Below are 18,996 nucleotides of genomic sequence, written 5' to 3'. Positions count from 1 at the left end.
AAAGAAGTTTCAGAGAACATCCTCAGCACACTGTGTTCTCCTATAGGGAAGTCTAAAGTTCAGGGCTCTGGGCGGTTAAGCTCAAGGCCTCTTACCGGGCTAGAGATGAATGACCCAGGGAGGATGGAACACTCCTGTGGAAATGGTTGAGGAAGTTGAGTCAGCCTGCGCCTTGCTAGGGTGGGGCCCAGGCGACTGACCCTCCGGAGGTTAGTGCCCTTGTCTTATGTGTTGTGCCCTTCCCTCTACCTTAGGAGGTAACTGGCCCCTGAGACTCCTGGATCACTACATTGTCCTGTCCAGAGAACTGTACTTTAGGAGAAGGGTAAAAAGGGAGAGGGCTCTTCTTGAAACTCAGGAGATATTTTGAGGTGCTGTGGGACAGGAGGAGGGAGTCTTCTTGGTCCACATCAGTAACTTCTTCCTCTGATTGTATTTACTTACCAGCCCAGAGCGGGGGGATTTCTCTACCTTCCCAGAACTGATTCTCTTGACCCTCTCATGGACCTTTTTTCTTCTCTCTTCCGTTTTTTTTACCATCGAAAACTTCATCTGAGCCTCAACACAGCCCCTGATCCAGGTCCCTTCTGCCTCTCTCCACACCTCCATGTCTTTCTATCCAACCTGGTGTCATAACGCCTCTGAGCCTCAGTTTCATTATCTGTAACGTGGGAATAAAGATAGCATTTACCTCATAAGAGTAATTGTAAGGTTTAAATGAGATAAGGAACATGCAGCAATTCCTACAGCACCTGGTGCATGAATGCTCAATATACATTAGCTACTGTTGCTATGATTTTATTATTTTATCATTCATGCAACCAATTCTAAGGAGCACTTACTATGTGTGAGGTCCTGTGCTGGGAACTTAGGGGTACTATGCTTGGCCTTAAATAGGTTTAAATCTACTTGGAGAGAGAAGAGAAACCACCAATCAATAAAATAGTTCAGAAGCATACAATTTGGCGGTTTTTCAGAATCTGTCAGAATGCCCAGAAATCTCACTCAGTAACTCTGCCTCTTAAATACACCCTCCCCCACTCCCCATTTGCTGCATCTTCGGGGGTTGTGGCGGGGGGTGCTGTTTGGCTGGATGAGCCTGTCATCAGGATGCTGTGGGCTGGGCTTTGGGAAGCCCACATGGGCCTTGTCTGGACTTCCCGGCTAGCCCTCCCTTCCACACTCCAAGCCAACAGCACCAACACAGTCAAGGCCTCAGCCCTGACTTCCATCTTCAGGGGGACAGAGCCAGCGTTCCAGCCAGATTCTGAGGGAGAGGGTGTTGCTGACCAGGGGGTTTTGCCGGGAGGACCAAGGATTTTGTCTCTAAAAGGCTCCTTAGGAGGGATGGAGGGTGAGGGCGGGCTGGGGGCAAGGGGCGGCCAGAGGTATTTGTGGGAGGGAGGAACGAGGGGCCACACCTACCGACAGGGAGGAGTAGGAACCAGGGAACTCAACCAGCCAGCCGAGGGGATCAAATTCCTCTGCGGTGAACTCTGAGATAGGAGCTTGTGGGCACGGAGGCCTGAGAAGGGAGAGAGCCAGAGGGGAAGACCCAGCCACTCCACCTACCCACAGCCCAGTCCCGCAGGCAGCAGAGCCGGCAGGAGCCACCTTCCCCAGGGCCCACGCCTGCCTGTCCCTCCTGGGTCCTCAGTGCCTGCCAGGAAGGAAAGCCGGAGAGAAAAAGGAGACAATGGAGCCAGATAGGACTCAGATAAAGCTTGATCCCAGGTGAGTGAGGGAGGCAAGCCCCGAGCCAGGAGCCGGTTGCTAAGCAGCAGGGGCCCCTCTCACTCTGACCTGTCCCTACCTCCCTCTCAGGGCCCTTTGGCTCCCAGCACACAGAATGACCCAGGACTAATAATGGGCTGGCCATCCCACAAGGTCCTCAGGGACACTGTGGGGTAGGGCGAGTGTATGACCCTTCAGAGCCTTGGCTTTGGCCACCAACCAGGGAGAGAAAGATCCCAGAGGTGGGGGCAATGGGGGGCATGCACAGAGCCCTGACCAGCTGGAGATCCATTCCTGGTACTAAGGGTCCACTCCTTCTCTGGGACCCTGCTGTTTCTCCCTAGCCAACCTCTGGGCTTCTGCCCCAACGGAAGTGGAGAAAATGGACTATGGGCTTTTTGAGCACTGCAGCCAGACCTACCCATGGCCTAGGTGGCAGCCTGCCTTACACAGTGACCCAGGCCAATTCTCCATTCCCTCTAAGAGTCAGGGCCTTGAGGGGAGATGGACAAGCTCCCTGAACCCAGGAGTATTTGAGGGAATGTCAGGTTGCTGGTGTTCCTTCTGCTACCCTCCCCGTCCCCAGGTCCCCATATTCTGAACACATGCTGGTGTCTCTCCAGGTACACGGCAGATCTTCTGGAGGTACTGAAAACCAATTACAGCATTCCCTCTGCCTGCTTCTCTCACCCTCCCACAGCAGCCCAACTTCTGAGAGGTGAGTCAGGGACCCTCTGTAGAGGGAACTGAAAGGAGGGAAAAACTGAACATCCCGGGGGAAGTCAGAAAAGCTGAGAGGAGCTGAGGGAAGGTGGTCCTGAGCTAGCCAGCCTGGAGGGCCTGGGAGGATGACTGGCCCAGTGTCTGTCTGTCATGGTAAAAACCTGGGAGAAGAACAACTCCTAGAGGAGACAAAAGGCCAAAAGAGAGGTGCGACAACATGGCCCACAGACAAAGCTGCATATTGGGCCTCCCCAGCTCAAATTGGGGACAGTGGTCTGGAGCATTTTTCAGACCCCAGGGCCACCCAGGGACTCAAGCTGGTGCCCAAAGCCCCATAGAATGCCCTTGAGGTGTGCGCAACATCCTCCTCAGGAGAGGGTCTGTACGATTCTAGTGGGATGGTTATTATGAATAATGTTCTGAAAATTTAGGTGAACCTGTAAAAGTATTCTGACAGTGTTGGCCAACTAGATCCTATTACTGAATTGCTTTTGAAAGTGAAAGGCAGATGATGGGACTCTGTTTATTCCTTGGACAAGTAAAACAGGACAATCAAATGACCCTAGCATCTTGAAAAGCAAATGTGGCTCCCATCCACATTTTATTTGGTTTCCCTACTGCGTGACAACACACCAGTATTGTCAACCAGAGGCAATTTTGTCCCACTGGAGACTTTTGACAATGTCTGGAGGCAGTTTCAGTTGCCACAGCTAGAGGGTGCTACCGGCATCTAGTGGATAGAGGTCAGGGATGTTGCCCTGGAAACAAAGGAAAGTCCCCAGGACAAGGAATTATCTGGGCCAATGTGTCAATAGTGCTGAGATTGGGAAATCCTTCCTTACACAATGAAAATGGATCTCACATTGCTTTGCTACAAAATGTGCAAATAGAAGCACCAGGGATGTTCAAAGCAGGGAGACCATTCGGAGCCTGGTAGTCTGGAGAGCTGCCTTGTCCCCAAGTGGAACTGTTGGAGTGGGTAGCAGTTGGAAAGTGGAGAGCCGGTGGTGGGCACGGCTGGGGTTGGGGTGGAGATAGAAGGTGCAGGCAGGTTCTCCAGACACTGAGGAGCTGGATCTGGCAAGAGTCAAGGTTACAGGTGGGGAAGCAGGGGACAATTGAGAGGCCTGGGCAGGTAAGGTGGGGCCTGATGAGTGTCAGGCAGAGGAGTTGTACTTTATCCCGCAGACAGAAGGAGCGGACAAGGGCTCTGAGATTGGGAGGGGCTGGATAGTGTTTCAGGATCATTAATCAGCAATCAAGATAGACTTTGGGGAAGAAGAGCCTTGAGAATCAGGGGTATAAATTGGAGGTTATTGCCCCAGCCCAGCAGGAAGGGCAAAACCTGAGCCAGATCAGTATCAGGGAAAGGAAGGGAAGATTGGAATATACAGGCAATCCAAAGAAAGAGCAGGCAATCTGGTAAATATTTAGACAAGGTAAGTGAAGGAAAAAGAAACTCTAAATGATGACTCCGAGAATCTGGACAGTGGTGATGACACTGACAGAAATAGGAGAGTCAGGAAGAGGTGCCCATTGGCGGATGTGGTGAAACCCCTTCCTCCTTCATTTATAAACTCTGTTATTCCTTAAATTAAATGCCATTTAAGAAAGAACTATTCTGGAAGAACTATTGAAACTTTCAATAATCTGTTTTTGAAATGCCTGTGATATGATTGCAGTTATAATCCCTACACAATTATATTTTTAATGGACTGATCCAAACATTTATTTGTGGGAATCAAGGACCAAGAAAAGCCAAGACAATTTTGATAAAGAGTAAGGAAGGTATGTGCCCTACCAGATATTAAGGGTTATATATCAAGACTAGAGTAATTAAAGCAATAATGTAATAACTGCAACCACACAACTCAGATTGGGACTTGAATCCACTGTCTTTTTTTTTTTTCCCTTTAAAAAAAAAATTTATTTATTTTTGGCCGCACTGAGCGGCATGTCACATCTTAGTTTCCCGACCAGAGGTCAAACCCATGCACCCTGCTGTGGAAGAGAGGACTCTTAACCACTGGACCTCCAGGGAAGTTCCCCACTGTCTTTTCATTGAAATCACATGCCTGGTCTCAGGACTTACTGAAGCCCAGGTTCTTTATGCTTCTGCACAGAAGAAATTCAGTGAAAGGCAAAGTGATAGGTAAGAAGTAGATTTATTTACAGAGCTACACACTCCATAGACAGAGTGTGACACATCTCAGAAGGTGAGAGGCCCTGAAATATGGGGTGATTAGTTTTTGTGAGCTGGGTAATTTCATAGGCTAACTAGTGGGAGGATTATTCCAACTATTTTGGGGAAGGGGCAGAGATTTCCAGGAATTGGGGCACCGCTCATTTTTTGTCCTTTTATGGTTGGCCTCCAAACTGTCATAGCACCTGTGGATGTGCCATTTAGCATATGCTAATATATTACAATCTGTGTATAATGAGGCTCAAGGTCCACTGGAAGTTGAATCTTCCACTATCCTGGACCTGGTTGTTTCTAACCAGTTTATGTCACATCCTCAAGAGCTATGGTTTTTAGAGGTTGTGTCCTTCCCCCTTCCCTCCTGTTTCACAAGGGGCCTGACAAGCAGAAAAATGAAATAAAATAGAGGGTCTAGAAATAGACCCATGGCCACTTGGGGACTTGCTATATGAAAGGATGGTATACACATCAGTGGGACAGGATGGACTCTTTGAAGAGTGATGCTGGACAATTGCCTGTCCCTATGGGAAGTAAATAAACATGAAAATAACTCCAATATAGCTTTAATCCAGATAGATTAAGTACCTAAATGTAAATGCAAACATTTTTACAAAAGAAAATATGGAAAGATATCCTTATAGTTGGAAACAGAGAATAATTTCTAAAATAAAACACAAGAAAGCACGAATGATCTTGAAGATTGACTACATAAAGCAAACAAAATTCTGTACAACTAAAAACACTATAAACAATGTTAAAAGCCAAGCCAAAGACTGGGAGAAGATATTTTCAAGCCTTATAACCAACAAAGGATAATTAGTCAGTATAAGAAAAATTACCCAATAAAAATTAGATAGAATAGATGATCATACAATCCATACTAGAAGAGGAAACCCAAATGGTCAATGAAGGTACAAAAAGATTATCTGTTTTGTTAGGAATTAGGGAACCTCAAGTTAAACAATGAAATAACATTTCACTACTCTCTCAAAGATGAAAATTGAAAGTCTGATAATCCCAAGTGATGGTGAATTTAAGGTGAACTGTGAACTCTCATAGACTGCTGGTGGGAGTACAAATTGGTATAACCACTTTGAAGAGTAATTAGATACCTTTAACACTGAAGATTCTCATCTCCTACAACCCAGCAATTCTAATTCTAAGTGTTTGAATAGAGGAACTCTCCTGTACATGCCAAGGAGACACTTTAAGAATGCTTATGGTAGCATTTGTTTGTCACAATGAAAATAATAACAACCATGAAAGCAATGTTGAGTGGAAAAGCATTTCACAGGATAATACCATTTATATAGATTTTTTTAGTGCAAAGCAATATAATATGTTGAGTATGTACATATATTGTAAAAAATTAAAACATACAGGAAAAGATACACCTCAACTTCAGAACAGTAGTTAGCCCTGGGAGGTGAGGTAGGGAAGTGAGAAGGATCCAGGAGGTATATACAGGGGCCTTCAAGTACATCTGTAATGTTTTATTTTTCTAAGAATAACTTTTGAAGCAAAGTTGACAATATCATAACACTCTTTAAAATGGATTATGGATATATTAATATTTGCTCTATTACTATATTTTTTAAATCTTTATAATTTTAAAAATAATTATAAAAATAATTTTTGACAGGCTGTGATGAAATGTTAGATGAAAAAAACAGAATGCAAAATTTTACAGTATGATTGCAGTAATACAATATGTATGAACTTTAACCAGGATGCTTTTTTTTTTTTTAACATCTTTATTGGAGTATAATTGCTTTACAATGGTGTGTTAGTTTCTGCTTTATAACAAAGTGAATCAGTTATACATATAACAGGATGCTTTTTTAAACCTAGTTTTTACTGAGCAAATACTACATTCCATGCTAAGAGGTTTAATTGGAGGATAAACAACCTGCCCAAGATTATAGAGCAAGGAGTAAATGGAATATTACTTTGAATTCAGAGCCTATGCTCTTAACTTCCATGGAAATACATTATGCAAAAATGAAAATAATTTTTGGTTAGGAACTAGCTAGGATTATGGTGATACTCTTTTTTCAAAGTTTTAATGTTCTTATATTGTTTTCATTATTTAAAAAAGTAATCTTCACTGTTACAGATACAGTGGGAAATTTGCTAGTTGCTAAAGGTATAATTGTATTCAAACAGGTGAGTTAGACAAGCATTTCCCAAAACGTGTTCTTTGGAATACTAATCCCAAGGAGTGCGCCATGAAAGCAGAGCCTGTAGAAAAATAAGTTTTGCAAAATCTATATTCTGTAACCTCCTTTTGGAAATTAACAATATAAATCAGATTTAAAACTTGGTATACTCCACAGGAAAGAAACATGTTTAACCTTGTTTAAAGTGTTTCCAAAGATCCTTGTGCCACTGGATACTTTTGTTCCAGAACTTTTGTTCTGTTAAGATGCAGAAAAAAAAAAAAGATAGAGGACAATCTTCCAAGAAGATAGATGAATTTGAAGTAGAGTAGTGGTGTCAGGCTATGTATGCTAAGGAAGTTCTCTCTCTCATACTTTTGTGTTATGGAAGTGGATACAAGAGTCAGTAGATGCTGCAAGTATGAACACCAAAGCCAGCAGATACAAGAAACTGCAAAAGCACTTCCTTATTGAAGAGTTGGAATATGGCTCACCTCCACCTTCATCAACTTAAGCAACCTTAGGGCTGCATTTGATCATTTATATCACTCCACATTTCCTTCCATAGCTATGTGAACACACACCAAGAGTCAGCATGTGTAATGGTGAAGAGAATGGACTTAGGGTCAGGAACCCCTGGGTTTAAATCCCAGCTCCATCACTTCCAGGCTGTGTGACCATGGGTGAGGTGCTCAACTCCCTAAGCCTAGTTTCCTGAATAAAACCTATAAAATGGAGATGACAATAAGAACTCTCATGGGGTCATTTCTTTCATTCAACAAATAGTTACAGTTACTGTTCCATGCACTTGGAGATAGAACAGAAAACAAGCCTGACAAAATCCCTGCCTTCACAGAGTTTATACTACCATCACTCCGATGGGGATAGACAACAAACAAGTAAATAAATATGTAAATAACCTAACTGTTGGGGGCAGCTTGGGGGAGAGGAGGTAACACCACACTGGATGCTCAAGGGAGGCTGGCTGAGGAGGGGGGTTTGAGCAGAGAGCTCAGTGATAGGAAGGAGCCCGCCACAGGGAGCTCAGGGAGGAAAGACGAACAGACAGAAGCCAAGTACCATAAGGTTCTGGAGGTGGAAACAGCTCAGGTGGTTGTTGGGAGGCTGAGGAGTGGTAGGGAAATCCTAAACCTCAATAAACAGAAGAGGCAAGAGGGAGCGATTGAGTTTGGAGAACACAGGGTACGGGAGAGGATGAGGAATCAGTAGAGGAGACCTAGGGTCGGAGACCAGGAGAGGAATCAGGAGAACTGTGGTTCTGGGGGTCAAGGGGAGGGAGATTTTCAAGGAGGGGGAACAGTCAAGGACAGTGAACACTTGTTGGCTTCTGGAAGGGCTGTTTCCACTCTCAGCTCTCAGTGAGCTGATGAGGACAAGAGTCAAGTAGGGGGTGGGGGAATCCCACAAGGAGAAGCCTGCAGCGATATGCCCCTTCCCAACAATGGATGTTGGTTTTTAGAAATCTACTGAATTAATTTTGGTTTCTGCCTATCTGGACTTTATATTTTATCTGTATTTTTTTTAACTAAACATTTCTATTGTAAAAATAATTCAATGAAGTCAGTACGAAAATAGAGAAAAGTGAAAAGAGGAACAGTCATGTATGGTCCCACCACTCAAGACCAGCACTGCAAATATCGTAGCATAAGTTCTGTTTTCTATGCTTTTATTTAACATTAGTGGAAATCATACTATACTACAATTTTATGTCCTGTTTTTATAAGCATGATATCATATGAATTTTTTCACGTCATTCTATGTTTGGCAAAGTATGTGTTTAAAAAAAACTTTTTGTTATAATATACGTATTCACTATAGAATAATTGGAAAAGAAAGAGGACAAAAGCCACCCACAGTATCATCACTCAAAGACAGCATTGTTAATTAATTTCTAGGCTTTTTTCTAGGCAATGATTTTTTAATGTTTTTATTTTATCAAAGTAACACATGAACATGTGTTAAAAATTTAAATAGTACAAAAAGGCTACTAAAGAAAATCAACTATCCCCTGCCCTATTTATTCTCATTTCTTTTTTCTTTAAAAAAATTTTTTTTTGGCCATGCCACACGGCATGCAGGATCTTAGTTCCCTGACCAGGGATCAAACCCGCACCCTCTGCAATGGAAGAACAGAGTCTTAACCACTGGACCACCAGGGAAGTCCTCCTTTTTTAGCTGATGATTCATCCTCCTTTTTTAGATGATGATTATTCTGATAGTTACCTTCAAATTACCATTATTTCCTGTGGTATCAATTTTGGACATTATCTGTAGCTGCCTCTATAATACATGAAAGTTTAATTCACTTAGCACCAAACTTCTTCCACTCTTTCCACATAGTTATGTCAATATTTTTAGTTGGTTATCTGTATAGCTGTATATACTATACCTATATTTTATTTCTTATTCTGCCAACTATGGACAGTACTTCTTCACTTTCCATTTTATATGATAAAGATATTAGGGCCCCACTCTTTCCATCAACTCTTTTCTACCTTTCTCTCCCCAAATCCTTTAAACATGGTTATAATTTTACCACGCTACTTATTTTTATTTTTTATTTTTATTTATTTATTGGCCACACCACGCAGCTTGCAGGATCTTAGTTCCGCTACCAGGGACTGAACCCAGGCCACTGGCAGTGAAAGTACCAGGTCCTAACCACTGGACTGTCAGGGAAATTCCCTTTGCTAATTTTGCATTCTGCTTTGTTCACATAAAGATTTGTTTGTTTTAGTCATAAATTACATACAGTAAAGGACAATGATTTTTATTTTTATTATTTTTGGCTGCACTGGGTCTTCGTTGCTGTGCGCAGGCTTTCTCTAGTTGCGGTGAGCGGGGGCTACTCTTCGTTGTGGTGTGCAGGCTTCTCATTGCGGTGGCTTGTCTTGTTGCGGAGCACAGGCTCTAGGCGTGCGGGCTTCAGTAGTTGTGGCTTGCGGGCTCTACAGTGCAGGCTCAGTAGTTGTGGCGCACGGGCTTAGTTGCTCCGCGGCAATGTGGGATCTTCCTGGACCAGGGATCAAACCCGTGTCCCCTGATTTGGCAGGCGGATTCTTAACCACTGCACCACCAGGGAAGCCCATATCTGTATTCTTGTTGAAGAACATGTGGACTGTTTCCAGTTTTGGCCATTATGAACAATGCTGCTCTGAACATTCTTTTGGTGATTAAGGCACTCATTTCTATCAAATATGTTTCCGTGAGTGGAATTCTTGTGTCGCAGGGTAGGTGTATGTTAAGCTTTAATAGATACTACCAAACTGTTTTCTAAAGTGGTGGCACCACTCCCAATAGCAATGTGTGAGAGTTCCAATTGTTCCTCATCCTCACCAGCACTTAGAATCATCGGTCAAAGGATGATTAAAATTAAAAGCAATTCTAGCCCTTTTGGTGGGTATATAATGGCACCTCACATTTGTATTTCCCCAGTGACTATTAATATTTAGCACCTTTTTATGCTTCTTGAACATTTGGATATCTTCTGTAGAAAAGTTACTGTTTAGGTCTTTTTCACTTTTAAAAATTGTGTTCTTTTTCTTTCTGATAGGAATTCTTTATATATTATGGATACGAGTCTTTTGTTGGGTATTTGTATTGCAAATATCTTCTCTCGGTCTGAGCATGCCCTTTCATTGTCTTAATGGTTTTCTTTGTCAAATGGAAATTCTTAATTTTAAGGAAGTCCAGTTTGTCAATTTTTTTTCTTTATGATTAGTGCTTTTGTGTCCTATTTTAAAAGGATCTTTGCCTATCTCAAAGTCATTAAGGTATACTTCTCTGTTTTCTTCTAAAAACTTTATCGTTGGGCTTCCCTGGTGGCGCAGTGGTTGAGAGTCCGCCTGCCGAGGCAGGGTACACGGGTTCGTACCCCGGTCCGGGAAGATCCCACATGCTGCGGAGCGGCTGGGCCTGTGAGCCATGGCCGCTGAGCCTGCGCGTCCGGAGCCTGTGCTCCGCAACGGGAGAGGCCACGGCAGTGAGAGGCCCGCGTACCACAAAAAAACACAAAAAACAAAAAAAACTTTATTGTTTTAACTTTCACATTTAGGTATTTTTGTATGATGTGAGGGAGGGGTCAGTGTTCTTTTTTATCGCTTTGCATATTAAACGAGATGCAATTAACCCAGCACTTTCTCAAAAAGAATCCTTTCCCCCTGAATTGTAGTGAAGCCTTTGTCATAAATCTGATGACCATAAATGTGTGGATCTGTTAATAAGTTTTTCTGTTTTTTAAAACAGTGTTAACACATTTTTTTAAATATTAGTACATAGTCTTTGCAAAAATTTTTTTATGGTATGCACAAATTTTTCACACCTGCATAATATTCTATTGAGTAGTTTACATAATAATTTCAGTATTGTTGGACATTTACGTTTTTTAAAATGTAGGGCTATATATTACTGTTATTTTGCTCTTCTCTGGCTGCTAGGCAGGTTGACTATTTTCCCACTTCCTGAACTCTGTCAGTATCATTTTCCCATTTGCAAGAGCCTTCTGTTTTTGTTATTTTCTTCATGTAATAAAAATTTTAAACTTGTGTACACATTTATTAAACATGCTTTCCCCCAGTCTGTTTGCTGCCTATATATTTTTTTAACATTCACAAGTTTAAACTCTTTATGTCAAATTTGACCATCGTTCTCACTGTGATTTCTTGGATTACACCTAAGCTTAGGTAGGTCTTCCCTCTCCAAAGTCTTGATGCAGATACAATTCTCTCTTTTCTTTTCCTTCTCTCAATTTTCCCTGTTTGATTTTTAAAGGTTTATCTCTTTAATCTATCTGGAATTATTTTGATATATGGAAGGCTTTATGTGTATCTCATGATAAAACAATCATAATTGTTTTAAATCCACATTTTTATTGTATAAGGGTAAAACTGTGTCAGCCCCCACCCCATGATGTTTATATTTTTAAAGTTTCAAGGAAGGAAGGTAAAGTCTCTTTTTAATAAAGGACTGCAACCAGGTGTTTTTTGGCTTTTGTTTGTTTGTTTTGTTTTGTTTTCTTAATGTTTAAAATTTACAGAGCCTACTGGAGCAATATCTGTAGAGGTAATTGAGAAAGAGGCAACAGAGTTAAACAGCAACAGCAATGCCAAGCCAGTAATTTGGTCACCCAGAGGGCTGTATCCTAATTAAGTGGAGGCGGGGTGGAGGCAGGAATGGGGAGGAGGGAAGAAAAATAGCACAGTCCTGTCTTTTGAGGCCTGTAATAGAATGGAAAAGCTTACTACTGACTTCAGAAGTACAACTTGGGACCTGGAATCCAAGGGCCACCTTCCCCATGGCAGGTCCTCTGGATTGATCACAGACCTAACTGTGGTCAGAGGTAAAGGGCCTCTTGGCTAAAGTAAACAGAAACAGAGAGAAAAATGTGTGCCCTGAAATAAGAACAACCAGGATCAACATATTTTTTGACAAATTCACCTTTGTCCTGGTTGCTCCTTGTGGTGCCACCAGGTATGACTGACCCAGATGACAACTCAAGTCTTTACTGTGGTATGGTCTCCTTCCTCCCTGTTTTGGTGTCAGCATTAATATCTCGGCCTGAGCTGCCCCCAGTCACCAAAACATAGGGCAGACCAGCCAATGCCTTCCTCATACTTTACTCCCAATGTAATAAGACAGTGGCTTGGACTCTGGCAGTCTTCCCTCAATTCATCTGTCATCTAGCCAGTTAAGTGGCTTAAAGGAAGGAGTCTGCCAACTAGGGAAGAGACTTGGATAAATGAGGGTCCAGGCTTAGTCACTGAGGACACAGAACCCTTTGTTTAAAACTAATTGTTGCATTGGTTAGAAAATGTTCAGAAACAAATATTGTGACTCTATTAATGTTTTCCTGTTAGCAATGGTGAGGCCAGAGGAGCTTCACTGGTGTTTGTCGAAAAATTGTTTGTTATCCTCTGACCATTATCAGGCGAGCTTGTTTAAAATGTGGATTACTGGGTCCATCCCAGATCTGTTCCAGATCTGTTGAAACAGCATCTATGCGGATAGGGCCTGGACAGCTACTTTTTAACAACTCCTCAAATGACTTCAATAAACACTAAAGAGAGCTACTGGGCCACATTTAATGTAAGACTAAGTGTGAGGCCAACGTGGGTCATATGTCCTTGGAGTCTTTACTCATACCCATTTCTTTTGTTAAAGTCCCTTCCTATGTCCCAGTTTTGTGACATAATTTTTGAAATCAAATTTAAACAGTTCTAAAGTAAACCAAGAGTTATATTCTGCTTTAATTATAATGTTAATTGGTCCTTGTTCTGCTAGCAAAACACCTGACACTGAAATAGAAAACTGAATAAACCCTGTTGACCTCCTAATTTAGAATTTTTGCTAATTATGTACAAACTTGTTTGGTGTCTATATCCTGGTTCAGATAAGCCTTACTATACCTAGAATTATCTGGTCTAGTCTCTCATGAATGCAGAAGAATGACTATTTCTTAGTCACATGTTGGATACTCTAGATCTAAGAAATAGCCCATCTTCTGCATGAGGGGGCCTAGACCAGGTCATTCTAGATATGGTAAAGCAATTTAGATCCACATGAGGAAGCCCACATCTTCTGCTCCTCAGTCCTGATCTTCAGCTCACTGGAGTCTGCCCTCTCTTTCAACTCTAGCATCAGGCCCTGTGGAAATTTCTCTCACGGTCATCATGACCTTGCTTGCCCTGGGCTCAGTTGCCATCTTCCTGGAGGATGCTGTCTACCTATACAAGAACACTTACTGCCCCATCAAGAGGAAGACTCTGCTCTGGAGCAGCTCTGCGCCCACGGTGAGGGCCCTGTAGCTGCCTTTTGAGAGGGACTGGAGGGGAGGCAGGGTCCATCTTGAGGATTCCTTTAAACTCAACAATTCAAGTTGCCTTCCTCTACCACCTTAGGGTGAGGGTTTTAGTCTGATATCTGCAGTCAGGACCCCATGCCTGGAAGGTCAACAGGCAGTGGGATGGAGCGTTTGAAATATCTTAGAGCCACAGAAACAGCTGAAGAACCCTCTCAGCCCACCGGCAGCCTCACTCGCTACTCCCCTGCTACAACATTGCAAGCCTCCTTCTTGGACACACCAACTCCCTGTTCCTCAGAGGGTAGGAGGAAAAGAACCTTTTCCCATGGGGTCATGCTCACTCTACGCTTATGTCATCGGTCTTTTTAACTCGCTCCCACAGCTATTAGATAGGTCTTTGGCATGTTCCCAGGTCATAAAATGGGACTTCTCTTTCCATGTGGTGAGCTCTGTCTGTTTGGGGGGAAGAACAAAGCCCCTGAAGTCCTTTCCTGCCAGATGACATCTGCCTGGGCCATCTCAAGACATCAGATGCTCTAATAACATCTTAAAGATGAACTGACCTACTCTTACCCCAGTGATATAAGTTGAGATAGTCTTCAAAAGAGCCCCCTGACTCAAGGTCACTTTAACTAGTTATTTTTCCAGCTGGTCACTTTGAAGTAATGGTGCCTCAAATGTTTAGGTTTTGCTTCCTTGAGCCCTTGTTGTAAAAGGTGAGCACGAAGCCTCCTTCCTTGCCCTAACCAGCTCCTTGCTCTTCTCCAAGCAGATAGTGTCTGTGTTCTGCTGCTTTGGTCTCTGGATCCCTCGTGCCCTCATGCTCGTGGAAATGGCCATAACCTCGTGAGTGTCCTGCCCTGCCCCCAGCTGAACTGGATATCCTTCTGCGGTCCCCCACTCTGCTCCCCTCAACCCCAGGACTCCAGAGTCCATGTCTTCTTTTATCCCCTATCCCTTCCATAAATCCGTGCAAACCAACTGATCATAAATAGAGCCCTTGAACTTCCAGTTCATCCTCAGGCACCATTTCATTCCCACAGCCTGAAATTGCCCTCTTCCCACCCTGTCCTCTCTCTCACTTCCTCTTGGGTCACACACTCAGAACGCCTAGCCCCTACCTGATCCCCTCAGGAAGCCCCACCTCTCCCTGGCCCCTTTGCAGTCTGTTTTTCTTTGGCAGGAAGGGCTGTCCTATCAGCTGCTACCACCTCCCCTTCTGTGTACTCTCAGGCCCACCTCTCCCCCAACTCCAGGTTTTATGCGATGTGCTTTTACCTGCTGATGCAGGTCATGGTGGAAGGCTTTGGTGGGAAGGAGGCAGTAGTAAGGACACTGAAGGACACCCCAGTGATGATCCACACAGGCCCCTGCTGCTGCTGCTGCCCCTGCTGCCCACAACTCATGCTCACCAGGTAAGGTAGGAGGGAGAGGCCGCCTGGAAGAACAGGTTAGCCTCTTCCTGCACTCTCCCAAGAGCCTCTGCTGGCTCTCTCAGCCCTGCTTCAAGCCTCATGGAATTAGGCTTTTATGGAACAAACCCAGTGATGAAAGGGCAGGCATCCCGCAGCCAGGGTCCACACACTGGGCACCCACGCAGGGGTAAGGGGAGCAGAGGAAGGAGAACTCCAAAGTTCCCATCACTTAAGCTCACTGTCCCCTACAAACTTTACCACACAGAGCAAACTGGATTTTGGACTATTTACTTTCCCCTTCCATCTATTTCGGTTAATGAGGTTGGGGTCAACACTCAGTTCTTACTCAAAGGCAGCATTCTGGTCTGAGGGTGAGTGGGAGGCAAGGATGGTTCCCAACTCTCTCAACATTCTGGCTTCTTCCGAAGTCCCCATCCATTTGACCATGTTGATGTCTATGATGGCGGAGCCCGGTGAGGGAGCTGGAAGGTCTTCTTGGGGTGGGTGGTTTGTGGGTCCATGGTCCTAACCCTCTTCCCACTTCAGGAAAAAGCTTCAGCTGCTGATGTTGGGCCCCTTCCAGTATGCCTTCTTCAAGATAACACTGAGCCTGGTGGGCCTGTTTCTCCTCCCTGATGGCATCTATGACCCAGCAGATGTAAGTGAGGAGTAAGGGGCAGCAGAGGCCAAGATTCATTAAATACCTGTGACTCTAGAAGGAATAGCTGGAACCAATATCCCCTAATTCAGAGCCCCAGGAATGGGGTAGCCCCAGGGACAGGGTGGCTGTGGAAAAGTAGAGGCTCAGGGACTCTGATGGGGAGAGAAGAAATGGGAAGGGGCCAAGGCTTTGGGGCTTTTTTACCTTTCCCACCATGGGAGAGGGGAAATAAAAGGAGAAAAGGGCTTGCTTCCTCATTGACTACTTTCTGGCCTGCCACCAGATTTCAGAGAAGAGCACAGCTCTATGGATCAACGTTTTCCTTGGTGTGTCCACCCTGTTAGCTCTGTGGACCCTGGGCATCCTTTTTCGTCAAGCCAAGCTGCACCTGGGCGAGCAGAACATAGGAGCCAAATTTGTTCTGTTCCAGGTAACTATACCCTGGGAGAGAAAAGATGGTTAATAATGAGCCACAAATAATAGGGGTTAGGAGCTGAGACTAATAAAGGATAAAAGTGGGTCCGGGAATCTTCGTAAGCCTTAGGTTTCCTATGAGATTTGGAAAAGAATCCCTGCCCTTTCCCAGTTTTTGCTTTCCTGTGCTTTAATAGCTTCCAAGCCAACGCTTGGAAGCAAAAATATCACAAACTGGGTGGTTTAAAGCAACAGAAATGTGTTGTCTCACAGTTCTGGAGGCCAGATGTCAGCGGCCCGTGTTCCCTCTGAAAACTGTGGGAGAACCCTTCCTTGACTATTCCTGGCTTCCGATGGTTTGCAGCAATCCTTGGCATCCCTGGCATGTCACATGGCATTCTACCCTCATGTGTCTGTGTCTTGTGTCTCTTTTCTTATAAGGACATCAGTCATATTGGAATAAGGAAGGACCCACCCTACTCCAGTATGACCGCATCTTAACTAATTATGTCTAGTTAGTTACCAAAACAATGATGCTTTTTCCAAATAAGGTCACATTCTGAGGTACTAAGGGTTAGGACTTCAATGTGTCTTTTTGCAGGACACAATGCAACCCATAACAAATGTATTATCAAACCTTAATTTCTTATACCTTTGCTTTTTTCTTTTCTTTACTACCCATTACTTCTAAAAACCTGCAATTCATCACCACCAGAAACATCAGCATTATCACAGCTACAACTATGAAGTGTCTATACCACATACTAGGCACTTTTCATACATTAATTACATTTAAATTCACTATAATCCTCAGAGTCATTATTATTTCTGTTTTACAAATGAGGAAACTGAGATGTTATGGGGCTTGTTCAAAGGCTCATAAGGGATGGGACTGGAATTTAAACCTAGATCTGTCAACTCCCAGACCCACATCTCTTATCACACTGCCTCTTCATCTTCACATCTTTTCTGACAATTCTCTAAAACTCACGTTTGTTTACTTTTTACACTTTCCATTCTCTAAGCCCAGAGATAACCTTTCCACCAAATGCAGTGACTTCTAGCCCAATATTGTTTCCCTTCTCACTTCATTCTTTCTGTCTCCTTGCTGGGCCCTTCTCCTATTCCCAAGGCACAATGACTCCTTTACAGTTAACAGAGTGATTTCACAGAAATTCTCATTTGATCTAAGCAGGTGCCGCTTACAGGCACATAGTAGGTAGAATTGGAGGGTCCAGAGGAAGACAGAGGACAGAAGAGCCTAAAATAGAGTAAGGGACTGAAGGGGCACAGAAAGGATCTGGGCCCCAGGAGCACTCAGGGTCAGGCTAGCGGGTAAAAGCCCTGTGATTGCCGAGCCTGCCCATGATTATTGTGGGGAAGCCTAGAAAAGCCAAGTCTGCCCTGAAGAGGCTGTGCTTCAGAAAAGTGTACTCAGAGAGGGCAAGTACAAGACACATCTCAAACACAGCAGTGGGCCAGCTGGCCTCAGTGCCGGGGATGCTGAGCCCCTACCCTCACTTCTCTTTTCTCTTCTGCAGGTTCTCCTTATTCTGACTGCCCTGCAGCCATCCATCTTCTCAGTCTTGGCCAACGGTGGGCAGATTGCTTGTTCGCCTCCCTTTTCTTCTAAAATCAGGTCTCAAGGTGAGCACGTAGGAGCTCCTATTCTATTCCAGGATGGGCAAAAGGGGGAGGTCAGGGAGGAGAGGAACTTAGAACGGAAGTTGGGCCAGCCAATCTCAGAATACTCAGAATGTTCTGCTCAGAATACTGAGAAAGGAACCTGCAAGAAATCTAGCAGAAGCTCTAAGCAGACTATGACCTCTCTGATCACAGAGAGGAGAGCTGCAATCCCACAGCTTGAGGCCAGCCCTGATGGTCAACCCAGGAAGCCATGGGTTCAACCCTCAGCTCCAGGGAGAGCAATGGGTGTGGTTAGGAAGCAGAAGTCATGCTGATGAAACATGCAAAAGAAATGTTTAGTGCTAGCCTCAAATTGCAGGAGGTAGAGGGCCAAGTTCTGGCTCTGGTTCTACTATTAACCTGCTATGTTACCTGTGACAACTCAATATCTCTAGGTCCTGGTTTGAGGACAAATTGGAGAAAGTGTTGTTCAACTCATATGCCAAGGCTACTAGTGGTATACCACCTCTGTAAGTTAGTATAACCTACATTATATTTTGCCCCATGCTGCAGTGATGAACTGCCACCTCCTCATCCTGGAGACTTTTCTGATAACCGTGCTCACACGAATATACTACCGAAGGAAAGACGACAAGGTTGGATATGAACCTTTCTCTTCTCCAAACCTGGATTTGAACCTCAAAGCTGGAGGTGGACTGCTTGGACAATGAAAGAGACACTGCACTCATTAGATGGGCACAAGATTTCTTTACTGTTCCTCAGCTTTGACCAAATGGGGATGGATTCCATTGTCAGAGCAAGCTGGCTAATGGTATACACTTGACTGTAGACACGAATGTGAACTATGCAATACGATGAAATTGTTTTGGATCTTGCCTGAGGAAGGTATTTTAAGTTTTATAATAAACAAACAGGATGGAGTTTGATGTTCTACAACTGGGCACACTGCCTCTGTGTGTGCCACTACTAGCCCATAAAGCTTGTATATTAAAAGGTTACTCTGAGGTTTCCCAAAGCAAATGAAAGGGGGAAGAGTATGTGATAGTTTTACTGGTATAATAACAGGAATAGAACTCAGCCAGGCAAAATAGTATCAGCCCAAACTCTCGAAGAAACCAGGCTTCTAAAGAACAGATGAAAGGTGTTCTTTCCCTTACAGATGTGTCAGTAGGGCACTGATGACATTAGACCTGGGAGATCTGGATCAGCCTCCCTTTGTGGGA

General features: G+C 43.9%; 1 protein-coding gene across 1 annotated transcript; it reads left to right on the top strand.

Annotated features, from left to right (window-relative positions):
- Positions 1-1,696: 1,696 nt before the first annotated feature.
- Positions 1,697-18,483, top strand: SLC51A (solute carrier family 51 member A). Its single transcript, XM_033855210.1, has 9 exons — positions 1,697-1,734; positions 2,358-2,452; positions 13,471-13,625; positions 14,409-14,482; positions 14,893-15,051; positions 15,598-15,709; positions 15,996-16,142; positions 17,668-17,773; positions 18,326-18,483. The coding sequence occupies exons 1-9, from the start codon at positions 1,697-1,699 to the stop codon at positions 18,481-18,483; spliced, it is 1,044 nt and encodes a 347-aa protein (XP_033711101.1).
- The last annotated feature ends 513 nt before the right edge of the window (positions 18,484-18,996 follow it).

The sequence above is a fragment of the Tursiops truncatus genome, chromosome 4 (assembly GCF_011762595.2).
Source record: "Tursiops truncatus isolate mTurTru1 chromosome 4, mTurTru1.mat.Y, whole genome shotgun sequence".
Lineage (NCBI taxonomy): Eukaryota > Metazoa > Chordata > Mammalia > Artiodactyla > Delphinidae > Tursiops > Tursiops truncatus.
Note: the sequence above shows the minus strand (reverse complement) of the source record. Positions and strands in the feature narration are given on the sequence as shown.

What these genes read in the sequence shown, in the direction of transcription:
- SLC51A (XM_033855210.1), top strand. Translation starts at nt 1,697, where the DNA reads ATGGAGCCAGATAGGACTCAGATAAAGCTTGATCCCAG. An exon ending in AGCAGCCCAACTTCTGAGAG is followed by an intron (nt 2,453 to 13,470) that starts GTGAGTCAGGGA and finishes TTTCAACTCTAG; the next exon opens with CATCAGGCCCTGTGGAAATT. An exon ending in GGAGCAGCTCTGCGCCCACG is followed by an intron (nt 13,626 to 14,408) that starts GTGAGGGCCCTG and finishes TTCTCCAAGCAG; the next exon opens with ATAGTGTCTGTGTTCTGCTG.